Here is a 17,065-nt window from a genome sequence, read left to right as displayed (position 1 = left end):
CACAGGCACGCAACTGACCTATCCATGCTCCGCCCACAAATGCGATTTTTCTTAGCAACAGTTACAATGTTGGACATGCTTTACAGGATGCTGTCAAAAATCCCATGGAACGTAAACAGAACTTAGTTGCTAAGAGTCCCTGCACAAAATTGAGTATCCAGTTTAAAATGCTACTGTTGTGTCGGCGTAGATTAAGACACAGGGAAGCTAAGATTTCCACAAGAAGAAGTGCTCTTTATTAAACACCAGGGCAGAAAGACACATACAAACCTGCACCTCAACACAAAATATCACAACTTATACTAAAGCATCAACAACTTAGACAACAAGAAACAGTCCTTTTTAGAAGGATGCATGCCTACCGCGAACCGCTGAGCATGGCCCCGCCTCCTGAGCTTCTCAGAGGCAGTGCGAGCCAGTAGCGTGACACTACACTACGCAATTGAGCTGGACTATGTTTTGTAGCTAATTTAAACTATTCAGAATTGAAATAATAAATTTGCCACCGTGCTAATGTTAGCTTGATTACACAACAAAAACAAAATACACCCAATGTATCCTAACTAGGAGACTTTTGACACACATACAAAATATAAAATGTAAATGTAGGTATTTTAAAAACTTTGTCACAGTTCGTGGGCAGAGCATGTATAGGATAATTATAGTAACTTAAAATGATTGTGGGTGTGCCGCTCTAATTTTTTGCTCAGGTAAAATATAAAAAAGAACATATGGTCAGTGGTTCATGCAACTTTGATAAATCCTATTCAGCTCATTCCACTGAACATCCAAGCCCATCCTGCAGAAGTGGGCAAGAGCAATTCAGGCAGTGGCAAACCATAACTATCAGAGCTATGAATGTCAAAATGAAGAGAAAAGAACACCTCTACGATAATGCTAATTTCACAGCCCCTGTCCCCTAGCTAGCACCTCTATTTTTAACAGTATATTAGTGCTAAGGAAACGCTGGTGATTTCTTGATTATGTGAAAAAAAGACCTACACTCAATGTATTCAGGCAGTGAACTACAAATATCAAATCTAAATAAACTCGTCCAAACTCATGAAAATAATGCATTTGTGGGCAGAGCATTTATAGGATGATTACAGTAACTTAAAATTTATTTAAAATAATTTTGATTTATTTCTTATTGTGGGTGTCAGACATTTTGAAAGGTGACTAAAAAGAAGAAAGACAAAATGCTGAGTCAGTGTTCAATGCTACCTTTAAGGTTGGAGCCCACTCTTTCAGAAACAGGTGCTCTTTTAATTATGAGCCCAGGCACCGCCTTTTGACAGATTTTCCCTGCGTTTTTAATCATGGCACATCTGTCCAGGGGATACACACCGCTAAAAAGACTGATTTCCCCTGAGGAGAGCCCCCACCCCTGGCATCTGTTCCACAGCCCAAAGTGCTCCACAACCAGTCAAATGTGAGATGGATGCCCCACGCCTGAGGCAGAATGGAGTAGTTTGGGGATGTAGCACCTCCAAGCACAGCCACATTTCAAAGCACTGTGAACTTCTGTAGCTGCTGCACAGCCAGGGCTGCTGGCTTTGCAGAGATATAAAGGAGACGATCTGGCTCACCATCTCTGATGAGGAGAATTTTCTTTGTCTTTAAAATGACCAAAGAGCTAAGACAGTCACAGGTCAATTTAGTAAAATCCACACGGTACTCACTCTCTTTCAGTCTAAATCAGGCACATTCTGCTGCGTCTTAAAAGACATCAGTCCATGGGCAATCTAATAATGATGCCAAAGGAATACCCTTGGTGTTCTAATCCAAATGCCTATCTGCAGCAGTAGCCTCTGTCACTAGGTGCAATGGAACCCACCTAATGGAGGAAGCTAACAGTGGGACATGATAGTGGAGGCCCAGTTTAATCTGCCTATTAATCAAACCCATGGTGGGCATGAGCTAATTATAGTGGAAAAGGTTTCAGCTCCTGAATTCTGTCTCTGGAAGATGTGAATCAACCCTCTTCTTAGGGACTATATGCCCTACAGAGCCAGTGAAAGTTCAAGCTTCCAGTATAGAAGCAAAGATGTCTAGACAACTTCAGTTCATTCCACTGAACATCCAAGTCCATCCTGCAGAAGAAGGCAGGAGTAACCATGACTATTGGAGCCAGTAAGTTCAGGCTGTAAATGTCAAAATGAGAAAAAAAACACTTGATAATGCACATTTTCTGGCTATTCTGGATTCAAATTTGACATTTTGAATGTGCAAAAAATTTGATTTAATATGACTCCTTCAATAAAGAGTGTCATTGCTAAAGTAGCAGCCACTGTTTTCAACTTCTATGTTCTATAATGTTTTTGCTACCGCTCATTCGTATAGTCAGTGGCACATCTAGGACTTCCAAAAGGCCTAAACTGACATTTTTTGCCCTCAAAATGCACTGAAGCTACAAGAATAATATCCTTGACAGTTAATGGACCCCAAAACAGATTAGCATTTCATAATCATCATAAACAGTATTGTGTCGATGAAGTTGAATTCCACAGAATTTTCAAAATTTCTGTATGATGAAATAGTTAAGACAAACATTAAACTAAATTCAAACAAATTCATTCAGAGTGGTCTGATATGAAACTTACCAAGTCAGAATTGTTCACAATGGTGGATAGGAACCAGACATCTGAAGAGTTTAATGCTTCTGAAAGCTATTGCACAGAATGTTATTGCATGAAATTTTTATGAATATGCTGCTAGTTTTGAGAGGGTTTTGGCCTAACATGTAATTTTTAAATCCATTCATTAGGCACAGGCACATTCAAGGCACTGTAAGGCAAAATAGTCCCCAAAGGAAACATTTTTTCCAGATTTACCACTATTTAACCATCATCAAAATTTTAAAAAGTCATACATAGGTTCACTCGTGGTTTTGTTTTTGTAGACTTCACAACGCCTGGTTCCTATCACCACCAATGTGAAGAAATTGGAGTCAACACGTTTCTCTACAATGAACCATTTTAACATCAAACCACTCAAAATGACGTTGGTTAAATCACAGCGAGTAAATTATGCACATGTTTTGACTGACTGGTGGAATTTGCCTTAGCTCAAACAGACTTGATTATGTGGATTCCAACACTAGATGTCATACTGTGACCTATGAAATAGACAAAAGTACATGTACAGTTCAGCCTTCAAAATGGCTATTTTTTTCAAGCTTGCACTTGGGGTAGGCACAACATTGTGCAAATCTGATTTAGTCAACGAAACATTCCTATAAACTGCATTAAATTTATAATATTTAATGGAGATAAATAATAAGAAATATGCATGTTCGTGTGTGGTGGTGAAAAGCAACAAGGCATTTTCCACTTGTAGGTGCTTCTCTAATCTACAAGGCCAGCTGGCAGAGGTCACCAGACTGACCTCTTGCCTGACCCTACAGGTGCAGGGACAAGAGGGTCACAGGCAGGGTGATGATGAATCTTTGAGCTCTGCTGTATCATTTCTTCCCCAATAGTTCCTTATATTGGGCTAACTCAAGGCACGCTCGAGACCCACAAGCTTCATTAATCCATCAGCTGGCCCCTGACAGGTGGGGCGGTGAACCCCATGGCACCCTCATTCCACAATGCCTGCGAGATGAAGGAGGCCAGAGCCTGGGTGTAGATCGATACACAGCCACCTCGGAATACCAAAACCACTCTGCTCCTCATTACTGGCAGTGAGCGCGGCTCGCCCTCCAACTGCAGCCCCTCATTCATCAGCCCTCGCCTCCCTGCAAGTTTCAGACACCGTGGTCAAGGAAGCGGCGCTGAGGCATCATCAGCCCTGGAGCAACGAAGAACCGAATGGATGGGAGACGGCGAGGGGACACGGCTGAATGCGTGTGCTCCACAGGAGAGGGAACGCCCAAAGGTCGGCCGCTTCCAGCTCCCTTGGGCTCCTTCCTTCTCCCGGAGCAGCCTGTCATTCTGCTCGGCTGCCGAGCTCATGACCAATTGGATTATCTGTCCTTGGTTGTAATTTCCAATGCAGAGTAAATCCCTTCACATGAAGGACAAATACTGAGGTGAAAGCAGTGCTTTCCATGAAAGCCGAGCTCCCATCATAACCTGCTCTTTATGTTCACCATAAACTTTACAGACTTGCTTTTATTTATAGCTGAAATCTCATATATCATACGAGTCAAATCACACACACTTGATGTGCGATAATCAATGTCTAGCGATGCCCTTGCGCAATCGTGGAGAGCACGAGCTCTGGGGCTAGAACGGCATCTCAAAGAAAGAGGGTTTTTGCAGATGAACCATCTAAACAGCCATCTGACAGAGCCCACACAAACCCAGCCTTTCAGCAGCAGAATGAGCCGTTCTTGTGCTTTATGCCTGCAACAAATGGGGAAAGGCTCTGAAAACAAGAGCCGCTCTGTGTCTGGCTGAGCAGCTGCTGTCAGACTGTTTATGCCTGGCCTGCTATGGAGGCTCACGATGTGAAAGTCCATGCTTTGCACCGAATTCATTACTCATCCCAAGAAAACGTATTAAAATCTTTTTACCTCACTTGAAATATAATTGCCAGTAAAAAGCCAAGAGGTCAACAAGCCATTTACCAGCTTGATCTACCGTCATGCTGTCATGCTACCTCAGCCGTATGCTGTTTTAATGGGCTAAATTATAAAGTCTCACTCCGTTTTCATGTTCTTAACACTGTATGCAGATGAATGTTCTCATCAGCCTCTTGTAATCTTTCCTATGAGCAGTGTTAGATTATCGGTTCATCTTATCTGAGACAACTGACAAGGCTTATTTGCACAGTTTGATCTCGGAATACAGCCTTGATGTGGCCTCATATTTTCAGAGTGCCGGAAGCATCCTCAGAAATGACTCAACTTAAGATTTTATCCAACTCAATTTGCATCAGCTTTATTTTAGAGGTCCTTAGGGTACCCTAAACCAGCAGTGGCATCTGTAGAGGCTGCACGCTCAAGTCACGGCAACTAAATTGCTTGGACCATACTCCGAGATGATGCAAATTAGCAGAGGTTTCACCTGTAGCCCAGTCTCTCTACATTTTTGGATGTCACTGGTGGTACATGTCAGTGCTGGTGTGATGTGGTACAGCAGTCTCTTTTTAAAGAAGCTCTTTTATGTTAAACTAAGACCAGCTTTCCTCATCCAAATCCCTGTGCTCATGCCACTGATAATGAGCCACAGCAAGTAGGGTTCAGGAGGCATTATGCAACTGAAATCATGACAACTGGCCTGTTTAAGCTTTTATTGTTAGCCACATTAGCAGTGTCTAATAATTACTAAAGCTAATAGGGATCATTTAGTGTTATGCAAGTGAGGTCACACTAACTGATCTCCAAAAGCTTTCATTCATTGTCAGTCACACAGGCATTGTCCAATAAACTAAAGCTAATAGGGATCATTTAAAAGCAATTTAACAACTGAGGTCTCGATAACTGGTCCCTATAAGCTTTCATTCAACATTAGCCACCTCAGCACTGTCTAATAATGAGCTAAAGCTAGTAGAGATCATTCAGCATGACACAACTGAGATCAGGCTAACTCATCCCCATAAGCTTTCATTCATTGTTAGTCATGTTAGCACTGCCTAATAAAGTAAACCTAGTAGGGATAATTTACTATTATGCAATCAAAATCATCCTAACTGATCTCCATAAGCTTTCATATGCTGTCAGTCATATCAACACTGTGTAATAAACTAAAGCTATCAGTTCATTTAATAGCAATTTAGCAATTCAGCAACAGAGGCTGTGGTAATATAATCTTTTATTCATTGTTAGCCACATTAGCATTGTCTATTTTCAATGAAATATCCCTTTGATTGGTGTAGAAGTTCAAGGGCAGTTCAAGGTCAGTTGAAACTCACTATATGTAGCTGCAGGTAGTCTCCCAGGCCCTGCGTGCTCTCCACCTGCACCAAGATGGCCTCTCTCAACTGAGTGCTGAAGCCCACGGCCAGTCGGTCAGCCCTGGTGCTCGGCCGCTCGTTAGGGGCCCATGTGTAAGTGATGAGGGCTCCTCCTCTCCCAAAGATATATGTGGTCCCAGCTGCCAAAGAGCGAGAGAGATAGAGAGAGAGGGAGAGAGGGAGGGAGGGAGAGAGAGAGAGAGGTTAGTCTAAACATTTGGTAAAAGGTTGAAGGAGGGCGAAGTAGAGGGAATAAACATTAAAAAGGAAAGGTGTCAGGATGAAGGATAGAGCGATAAGAGAAGGGGGTGTGCAGAAGGAGAGATGGATGCTAGAGAGCACTCTCCTACATTTCACATTCATCCTGTGCACGGCTTCAAACGAGGAGGAGAAGAGAGGAAAAAAAGAGAAAGAGCCTCCATCTTAGACTTGCCATCTGTTCTGCCGGGCCTGTGCAGTTAGGCTCAGCCCTGATTTGGATGCTCATTTGCAAAATATTACATCGGCAGCAAACAAATCATCGCCAGCGTTGTCATTCGAGGGCACTGCATCCTCCGCCGCCTCGCAGCTTAACTGCACCCTGCCGCTCAAGAAAAGCCAAGATCATTCCTCTGCAAACTTTCTCAAACTTTATGCCCTTTCATAGGCCTTGTGGTTTTGTCTGCACAGTCAAACCACAATATTTAACCCTCCCATGGAGCATAAAAACATATGTTTACATATGCGATGTACACCACCGTACATCATCAAACATACATCAATGTACATTTTTTTAACCCCTTAAAATCTCAGACTTATTACATACTGAGGCTTATTATTCAGTAACTACAGTTGCAAACTGGCTGAGCTATTCTTAGGTTATAGAAGCGTGTAATAAAACTTTAGGCCCACCAGTAGGCCCTGGCCATTTAGGGATTAAAGAACCCATATGCGCCATCTTTCTTGTGTTTTGTTTTTTTGCCTGGGGTCCACTGGTGATGTTTGTATAGTTTCACGTTGTTTTTATGCAATCATTTCCCAACCTCTCTTTTACAATTAAACAGGCTGTTTTTATTGTGCCTTTAAAACTGATATATGTAAATGACCTTGGTTTTGATTGGAAGTTTAGGCTGAAACACTCCTTATAACTTTATAACAATGTGAATGGGCAAGGCTAAACTTCTGCAGGCTAAAGTGGCGGATATAAGTAAATGTGATGTTTTGTATGACAACACAAAAACAATGAATTCAAAACAGGCTGTTCTTTCAGCTTAGTGTCTACATATTGTTTCACTGTCTTTTTTGTGGAAAGAAAACCAACCCTTATATTTTTTTCTTCTTTTTGTCAGAAGGTAGAATGCAAAATGCAGATCTGAAGCTGTTAATGCAGAATGTTAACTGACACACATAACATAAACACAATTTATTTGTAACTATGTAACTAAGTATGCAATTAATTATGTGATGAAATTTAAATAGTGAATAATAATAGTGGCACTAACACTCTAGACGGCTAAGGGTTAATGGTGTTTGGATCCTGTTACTGATGCACAATGATGTAGAGATGAAGCTTTGTCTCAGAGCCAGACCCAGGCTGTGTCAGCAGGGGAGGAAAGCTCCGCAGAGCAGGAAGGATGCCCACCACACCCGGAACCGCTCAGCCTCAGACACATGCTGCCCCAGACGAACGACTTGGGCATTGCTGGAGCCGGTGCTGCCAGGCTAAAACAAGGACTCCACGAGCTGCCTCACTACACAAGCCAAAAGGTGCATCAATGAATGGGACGAGCAAAGTGCAGCTATATTTAGCGAACAATGCACGGGAACCCCATGGGTGCTGGGAGAGCACTGTGACAGACACCTCTGCTACAACCGTTGAGGTTTTAAAACAAAAAAGAACCACTCTCTATTCTGCTGACATCCTTCATGGGTGGTTGCTCGTGTGCAGCCTTTTCATGAGCTTCAAAAGGCCCCTAACATGGAAACAAATTTTCTTTGGTTTTTTGAAATAAAAGAGTTTGATGTACTATGAAAGCATTGTTTCAAAATGTACTCTGTATGGAAACTATGGAAACTAAGCTGCGACTAACAGCTTGTTTTGAATTCATAATAGTTGTGATGTCACAACTATGAACACATACATGAACAGTGAACACAGCCTAAAGAAGTTTAGCCTGGCCATTCATGTTGAAGTGATAAGGAATGTTGTTACTGCAGACAACAGATTTCTTAGACATCATTTATTTTTGCGAATTTACATTTTATTTCTGTAAATTAACAACAGGAGTGTTAAAATACAGTATATGTATGGTTTGTTTATGTGCATTTAACTTTTATTTTCTAAAACAGTTACTGACCATTACATTTTACAGTACTTTGACTGTGAATTTTTTTTTTTACGGTAACATAATATATCATTGCTTAGCTTTCCAAAGGATACATACATTTACAATAAGTGGATGAGGTTCATTTTTGTTCAATGCTTCTCAGGATTTTTGTCCAAACTTGGTAGTTCTATATATTTCAGCCTGGACAAGTCTTAAATTTGAGACACAGTAACAGGCAGCTAATCAGAACACAGGTCATTTACCTGTATCAGGCTTAACAGCATAGAAACAAAAACACTGTGTTTAATTCTGAGGGATAAAGAGAATTTAGAAAATGAGCACGTAAAAAGTTAAGAATGTTTGTGGTACATAAAACCATAAAAATGTTTTAAGTGGGAAGAATCTGCGAAAAAACAGAGTATGGGCCTTATAAAAGCTCAGGTGGTATAAATTCACTCCTAACTCACATTTTTCATAGTAAATCTTTTTCGTTTTGATGGCAGGTGCATTACTGGCAGGTGACATAATAAATCTTCATTTTGCCTTTCCAGTCCTGACTACCTATAACCCATTTTGCTTAAATGTGCTGCAGAGCATTTTACGCTCAGCTAAACGAGCAATCTCGCACACATCCTCAAATCGAACCTGAGTGCAGGGTTGCCAGCGCGACGCCACCTGTCGTCTCTGGCGCCCATGGTGGGCTAAACGAGCTTACAGAGGAGGTGAGGGGAATGTAATTAGCTGATCTGGCGAGTGGTCCCCCCTGGCAGGCTGTGGGTGACGGTGCTGAACACCTGCTCCTGAAATCTGCATCTTACTTGTTGCTAACATCGGGGCATCAAAGGGAGTCCTGGGAACTCACACCTGTTGGAGGAACGCAGGACGCAGTGTGTCGGACGTCTGGTCAGACCAGCCGGACTTCACCATGCATCGAAGCGCACAGCTCAGTGCTTAAAGCTAATCTATAATGGAGTGCCAGAAAAGATGACAACTGTGGAATGCAGACCCAAGGTCAGTCTGCCCTGGAACAGCAGGACTGAACCCTCCAGTTATGTGGAGAGATTTGTTGTTTTAATAAAAATATGAGTAACCCGGCTTCATTTGAATTTGAGTTCACTGAACATTAAATATTACGTTAACAGAGTCTTAATCTGTGTCTTACATCTGTTGCATTATTTAAAGGGCAATTCCACTGATTTTTAAAAATTGTCTGCATAATTCAGTCTTGTGGGGGGGGGGCGGGGAAACAAAGAAAATCAGAATGGTTTCATGTTTTTTACAGTGATGATAGGAACCAGGGCTTTTGATGTCTACAGATCAAATATAACCATTTTATTTACTATCCAGAACAATCAGTTGGTCTACACACTGAGGCTTTATATGCAATGTTGATAACAGCAAAATAGTGGCAAAAAACTATTTAGTTTCACAACAACCTGCGTGTTCCTTTCTGTCATGTATTTCAGAAAAGTATATTTTAAGCCAAAATCTTATCTCAAAACTATCATAAAACCATGTCTAAGGCATCAGGCAACATATTCTTAAGCAATTTCATCTAAGAGTTTTCTGCGAGAGAGGTTTTATAGGAATTAAGTAGTTTTATGTCTGGTCCCTATCACTACCATGAACAATTCTCAAGTTTCTCTAGGATTAAGCATTTCATATCAAACCACTTGGAATGACTTTGTTAACACTTAATGATTAATTAGGCAGAGATTTTGAGAAATCAGTGAAATTCCCCAGTGAAATAAATTTTAAGGCAGTCTGGTTACCTACTTTATTAAGTTGAAGAATAATCATTTTTACAATGTATGTCATTATTTGGGGTGGCTATGATGACCCAATATGTGTAAAAAACTACTAATTACTTCAAGATCAACATAGTTTCTTCTTTTTTCTGACCTAATTACAAAAGAAACAAAGCCTTTACTTTGTTGCCACAAAGTAGGTGTGATGGAACCTGTTAATAAACATTACACATTATCATAAAAAACACATAATAAAATATATTTAATGTGTTACATGTTATGTGAGCCGTCCATGAACAAATATTTTTGTTGTCATATCGAAATTTCAGAACTTTTCTTATTTATTTATTTTTTTGAAAGAGCTGCTCTTCATATACTGTTAACAATTCTTCACGAATGGGCCAAAAGAAATGGTCCAAAGACTTGGAACAAAATCATGTAACATTACTGTACATTAACATTACAAGTTTTTTTTCCTTCTCCTGTAAAGCCTCCATTTCCATTTGTTGGAACAGTGCTGATAGATTTCCTTATGTTTGCCAAAGGAATTTTTAGTAGAGGACATCATGTTGGCAAGCAGTTCTCACAACATTAACCCTCAGAGGTCTGAGGGCATTTTCTCAAATTGTGCATATCTTCTTAAATTCTCCTTTAAAGGCTCTTGCATATAACATGATACCGATTATGTTTAATATCAAAATCCTCCGTTATCTTCATCTCTACTCTCCAAAACTGGTGCAGCAACTTCAGCATCTGTAAACTCTTTGCATGCTGTTTAACATGTGTCACCGATGTGGACTGAATGAAGAATGATGGATTTCCGACGTGATGGGTCGGTGCTTAGTGATTTCCCGAGGGCCTATTAGTCAGTTTCACACAAAATGTAGACAGACACACAAATCCACCAAGTTACACACAGTGAGAGGCAGATGACGTGTATCTCAACCCCTCTTCATAGCCTCATAACTCCAGATGTGAGTTACATACGATCTCGTGACATGATGGAATGGAAAGGGCGACACCCTTTAAATAGAAACATTGCATCTGATGCGTGGGCGAGTTTGTGGACCCTAGAGGCTCAACTCTTGAAGCCAATAAGTATAAAGTTGATAAAAAAGTATTACAAGGCTTATAATCGTACATTTTTCCTGTATATTGTTTTTTTTCCATCCTAAGATGTATGTGTGGTAGAATTAAACAGCCTCTTGTTACTGTGCTTTAAGGCAAATATGTAAATTAACATCATTCTGATTGGCAGCTAAACTGTAGGCTAGGTTTACATATAAACAGCCGGGTACATATAAATGTTTGGCTTTTGCGATGTCATACAAACACTACATTAAAAACAGGCTTCCACGATATGGCCACTTCAGGCACGTTTTTGAGCTGTTAAAGAGGATCTGGGATCTTCAGGACCCCAAACAGAACATGAAGGTTAACTTGAACTCACCCATGCAGGCCAAAGTTAAGCTCTCTAACCACGATATAGCTGAAAACAGTATCTTCATCCCCTGCAGTCCCACTGGAGGAACAGCATCGATTTCCTCATCTAGCCAAAACTGAATGATGGGTCTGTTTATTTGGTAAATGTCGGGAGGTGATCTTCCTTTTATATAGTATTAAGGCTGCAATAAACTAATCAATAATCCATCTATTCTCATCTGGCAGTGCAGTTAGCAAGAGTATCCCTGAGATCTATTATGACCTACACTGCTTCATTTGCCCTTGAAGATGATAAATGAACTTTTTATATATTGCGCTTTCTACATTATTATGAGCCATTTCAAAGCCTGCTCCTCAAGTGTTACTCTCAGCCTTTCCACGTGTTTGATCTCTTGCAGCCTGCAGTTTCCACATACACGGAAGATTAAGTTTTCTCGTCCTCAAGGTTAAGAAAAAAAAAAGAACGAAAGAAAGAACTGCAAAGCACTTTTCTTCCCATGCAACTTTCTCCTTCTAGAAAGAGATCTGGATAGAACATTTCAACCTTATCTTAATGCAAGTTAAAAAACAGTGTACTTAAAATATCATCTGCTCTATTGTGCAATGTTTCTGTTTTTTCATCATGACTGTACTGGCAGTAAGCCAAGAGCTTTTGCTCTAAAATCCTGATAGGTTAAGGATTTGTAAATAGTATTTAATTCATCAAAGAGCAAATAATAAACAGTGTCTACATAAACCTCTCTGGAAGGAAAAGGAACTCTCAGGCAAAATTCCATTTTCTTGCTTCAGTTGCTTTCTGCAATTGAACTAAAAAGCCTTGGCCTGAGCTTTGAGTAAGATAAGGTATCCAGGCCCACTCTTTCTGGCTTGCTACAGTCCCTGAGCTGCGCGCCTTTTAAAAGTGTCAGTCACAGAGTAACTTTCCTAAAGCTTTTTGTGTGGTTTGTCAGAGGTAATACATTTTTCTCCTCCTCTTGTGTTATGTTGGTTTATAGAAAAGGTGGCCGTTACAGGATACCGCAAGAGAAGATATGGAGCACAGTCCTCAGAGAAAGGTGAATTCGAATCATTTGAGTCAAACACATGAACTGCTTTGACACGAGATGTTCAAATGAATCTGATCTTAATTTCAATAGGGCCTCATTTACAAGGTTCAAACAGAAATGAGCACAACCTGTGGGTCCTCTTGTTAGAGTATGATAACGATCGGAAGAAGCACTAAAGCTATTCATATCCTATTCTTTTCAATGGGATTTGTGCAGTGGTGCATGGAAGTATGTGCCTTGAGCACCACCATTGTTGCTTTTTAGGGACGTCCTTCCGGCACCAGAATTTGAGCCAATTTCTTAAAGGGGAATTCTACTTATTGTTCAAAATTTCTGCATAATTTAATCATTAAGATATAAACAAAGTCGTTCAGAGTAGTTTGATGTGAAATGCCCCATTCTAGCATTAGAATTGTTCAGAGTGGTTGTGGCAGGAGCCAGACATCAGTTCAATGCTTCTATAAGCTAGTTCACAGGAAGCTATTACATGAAATGATTACAAATACGCTGTAGGATGGCTGAGACATTGTTTTATAATCGTTTACAGTACGTTTTTGACCTAAAGCATATTTTTGAAAACATATTCATGTCGGAGGTACATGCAGGATGCTTTCAAGCAAAACAATAAGCAAAGAAATTACTATTTTACTATTACCAACATGTAAAGACTCAGAAGACACACGTAGGTTCACTGGTAGTTTTGGACAATAAACTAAAATGTCTATATTTGCATTGGTCATCACAATCATCCCTCACGATCATCACATCACGATACCCTATTTCTATAACCACCACTGTTAAGACTCGCTAAGTTTCTCCACAATTAACTATTTAACATCAAAATACTCTGAATGACTGTTTAAATCTCAGCAACTGAAATAAAATTTTCCATTGGTTGAACAGGCTGGAGGCTGGAGGCTGGATTTGGGGTGCATCCAACACCACTTCGGTTCATGTACATGCCTCAAAAACGATGTAAAACTACTATATGTAATTTTCCCTAAAAGAATAATTTCCTAAATTTTGAAATCTAAGCTGGAATGTCAACTTTTACTCCCAGAACGACGTTCTGGCACATTCTTGCCTATTTTCACCCAAACTGACCAGATCAGAAATGCAGAGAAATGGTAGTTAGCACATCCTAATAATTAAGGGGTCATGATAACAGTCAAGCTCCATGCTACACACTTGTGCCTGAGCAATGCCATAAAAACCATGAGACAAACAACAAGGCCCCCCAGAAGAAATCAGCACTGTAGAAACAATTACTATAATAAAGGAACACAGACTGAAACATTGTTTGGTAAAACATTATGAATGTGATTGTGAATGAAAATTTATGGAGTTTTTCTGGCGCCAGGTAGGATTTCTATCATTTGGCCTTAAGGGCTAAAACTCTGCTTTCCCTTATTATAACAAAACGATTTTATGATCATGAAGAAAACTATGGCCTAGAACTCCCATGAGCATTTCACTCAACAGACATGATTTACATGCAGAAATAGGGTTTGCCTTGATTCTATGGAGATAATAATCAAGTGGATATCAACAATATATTACAGCAGTGTTCATATTTGGCTTTGGCGAGAGCCGGTGTCTTTAGGGCTGTGGCGATCAGATAAGGGCTGTATATAGAGGCTGATGCTGCGGGACTTGGTGAGCGCAGAGGTTATTTACTGTGTGCTGCCAGCCTCTCACTGGGGGATATTGGAATCATGGCCAGTGGAGCATGTGTGTGTACAGGCTCAGTTCTTCTGGGCCCTGGCTCCCTCCTAAGCGCCGGCCATCAAAGGAAAGCCGTTTATACAGCAACATGAAAGCAGAGTGCCAGGAGAACCCGACGTCCCGCCCCTACCACACTGCGAATAATCACAGCACAATGTTCAGCCGAGCCCTCGTGTGCAGCGTGAGATCAAAATTCAGTTCCTTCAATTAAATACCGCAGATTACAGGATGCTATTGTAACCATGCATTATTGAACGATTGCAGACGGAGGCGCTGAATGATGAAAAATGTATATTTTCTCTATCATAAGACCTTTGAAATACACAATGTGCTGGCGCTCCTTGTCAGAAGATGCATTTCATTTTAGACTATTATAAGGCATACCTCATGTATGCTCATGAGTAGGCTACGTAGAAGAAAAAAGGGCATGAAAGAGGTTCCACAGATGCTTCTGAAGATTTCTGTAGAGTGATTAACCTTTCAAAGGGCTTGTGCTTTCAACTACAGGAATGGGGTGTGTACAGTATACAGAGGTCATTTACATGTATCAGTCTTAAAGGCACAGTAACAAAAACAGCTCGTTTAATTCAAAAGGATAAAGAGAGGTTAGAAAATGATCATATAAACATGAATTGTGATTTTTTTGCTAAGTACAGCACTGTGCAAAAGGCAACCCTTTGTTTATTTATTTTGCAGTCAAAATGGCCATTAAGTTATCACCACCAGGAAACAGCAGGAAACCTATTTAACAGAAAATTACACAGAAGCCTCGATAACTACATGTTTTTTCAGTATTTGGTGTGTCCACTCTCTGCATTTGTTACAGCTTCCATTATTTTCATTTCATTTCATTTTTCAAAGAAATCTGCAGGGATATTTTTTATACTTCCAAAGTTCAGTCTTAGAAGTTGGTTGCATTTTCTGCTTCTCATAATCCAAGTAATCCTAAACAGTTTCAATGATGTTAAGGTCTGGACTCTGGGGTGGTAGGTCATTGTTCTAAAAACACCAGCAGCTTCTTTGACTTATCTTCAGTTTTTCAAAGAGATCTGTAAGGATATTTGTCCACACCTCCAAAGATCAGCTCTAGAAGTTGGTTGCATTTTCTGCTTCTCACAATCTAAGTAATGCCAAATACAAATTTAAACTCATCAGTTCATAAAACCTTCTCAGGGGTCCAGTTTTGGTGTGCTAGAGCAAATTTTCTGCTTTTTTGCCTTTCGTTTTGTCAGTGACGGCTTCTTGATAAGTTGTCTTCTCACAGTGATGATGGACAGAAACAACTATGGATTTTTTCAGATCTGAAGAAAGAGTGGAGCTTCATTTTCTCCTCTCTCTCAAACTTGAAAGCTTTAAGTGCTGTTTATCTGATGGTGTTTTGGTGGTTTACCAGGTCTTACACTGTTGTTAGGAGTCTCTTTTAATATTTTAATGTGACATTTTTAAATACTTTTTTACTTTTTGAGCTTTGGAAGCTTCTGTTTGTTTTCCACTTATTTTCCTTTGATTTACCTTACATAAGTGGATTATTTTATATCTAATCTCCTCATCTCCTAAAAAACAAATAACTTGTATTTAACATTATAAATGGACTACAGGGAAAAAAAATAAATGTAAGAAAAATATACAAAATAAGCCCTTTAAAAGCTCAGGTGGTCTAAACTCCCACCTAATTTTGCATTTCATTTTAAGCTACTGTGATGCACAACTGTTTGCTCATGCAGTAGAAAAAATCTGACAGAAGAGATGGTTCTGAAGACTTCTGCAGAGTGATTAACCTTTCAAAGGGCTTGCACTTTCAGCTGGAGGAACAGGACGTTTATGGTAAATGCGAATGCCCATCACGGGTTGCTCATTAAAGCTATGCATTTGATCAAATGTCGATGCTTTTGACAAGTCCAACATTCAGCCTTGCCTACTGAAGCCAAGGAAAATGCATATGTTCCTCTCGAGCCGTGTGGGGAAACAGAATTAAGGAAATAAACAGTGCCTGTATTAAACTTAACAGGCTTCGGGCGCAAACATATCAACAGGCATTGCTGCAAAGTACTACTATCAGCAGTAGAATACTAGCAACAACAACAGAAAAGACATGATATTCCTAATATCCCCAGTATGAAAGGTGGAAACTGACTGGCTCAACCTGCTTAGCATTCATCGCAGTCACTCACATGTTTCTGAATGCTGGAAACATAATATTTGCTGCTCTTCCACAATTCCATGGGTGCCAGCGTGTATTAACCTCCTACATGACGTCGGATAAACCACATCGGATTTACACTCATTTTCCCACAGCATGGGAGTATACTTTAAGACTCGATAAGCTAGTTCCGCAGGCCTACTTCAACACACACCACACACTGCATATACACGCTGTGCACTGGCGGGTGAAAATGAAAATGAACACGGCACTTTTAACTGTGAAAACTAAGCATGAGCTATTAAAGAAACGAGTCAGACCTTTTCAGCTCTGTTTTGGGTTACGTTCACAGACATTTTCAAAATACTGGCTCACGTAAACACTCAAATTCAACTAAGTAACGGGGCGCAAAATGAAGTCTAAATCTGGTAATGCTTTCTTTTACATTCCCCCAAGTTCTACACATTTACTGGGTAAGTACTGGGTAATTATTTTAGGTTACAAGACGTTCTACCAAAATTACACTGAAATGCCTAACAGGTTTTAATTATGTGTGGAACCATCTCTAAAATGCTGTGTAATTATTTTGGGTAAAATATATAGTAAGTAATGAGACAGTCTAGCTAAATTACACTGAAATGCCAAACAGGTTCTAGTTATCGAGCTAATGAAGGACATTATTTGGATTAACAAGGTGGTAAATACAAACAGTATTTTTACTGTAATATTACATGCTTAAGCAAGAATCTACCAGGT

The 17,065-nt window shown here is 40.0% G+C and overlaps 1 protein-coding gene across 4 annotated transcripts in view; it reads right to left on the bottom strand.

Annotated features, from left to right (window-relative positions):
* nrxn2a (neurexin 2a) overlaps positions 1-17,065 on the bottom strand; it is a 340,805-nt gene that overhangs the window by 44,869 nt on the left and 278,871 nt on the right. For all 4 annotated transcript variants that reach the window (XM_036588000.1, XM_036587997.1, XM_036587998.1 and 1 more), the window contains one exon: positions 5,860-6,041. In XM_036588000.1, coding sequence (XP_036443893.1) covers positions 5,860-6,041 — 182 coding nt within the window. The remainder of the gene's footprint in view (positions 1-5,859; positions 6,042-17,065) is intronic.

Source organism: Colossoma macropomum, unplaced genomic scaffold (assembly GCF_904425465.1).
Source record: "Colossoma macropomum unplaced genomic scaffold, Colossoma_macropomum, whole genome shotgun sequence".
Lineage (NCBI taxonomy): Eukaryota > Metazoa > Chordata > Actinopteri > Characiformes > Serrasalmidae > Colossoma > Colossoma macropomum.
The sequence above is the reverse complement of the archived record's forward strand: the minus strand, read 5'-3'. Positions and strand labels throughout refer to the sequence as shown.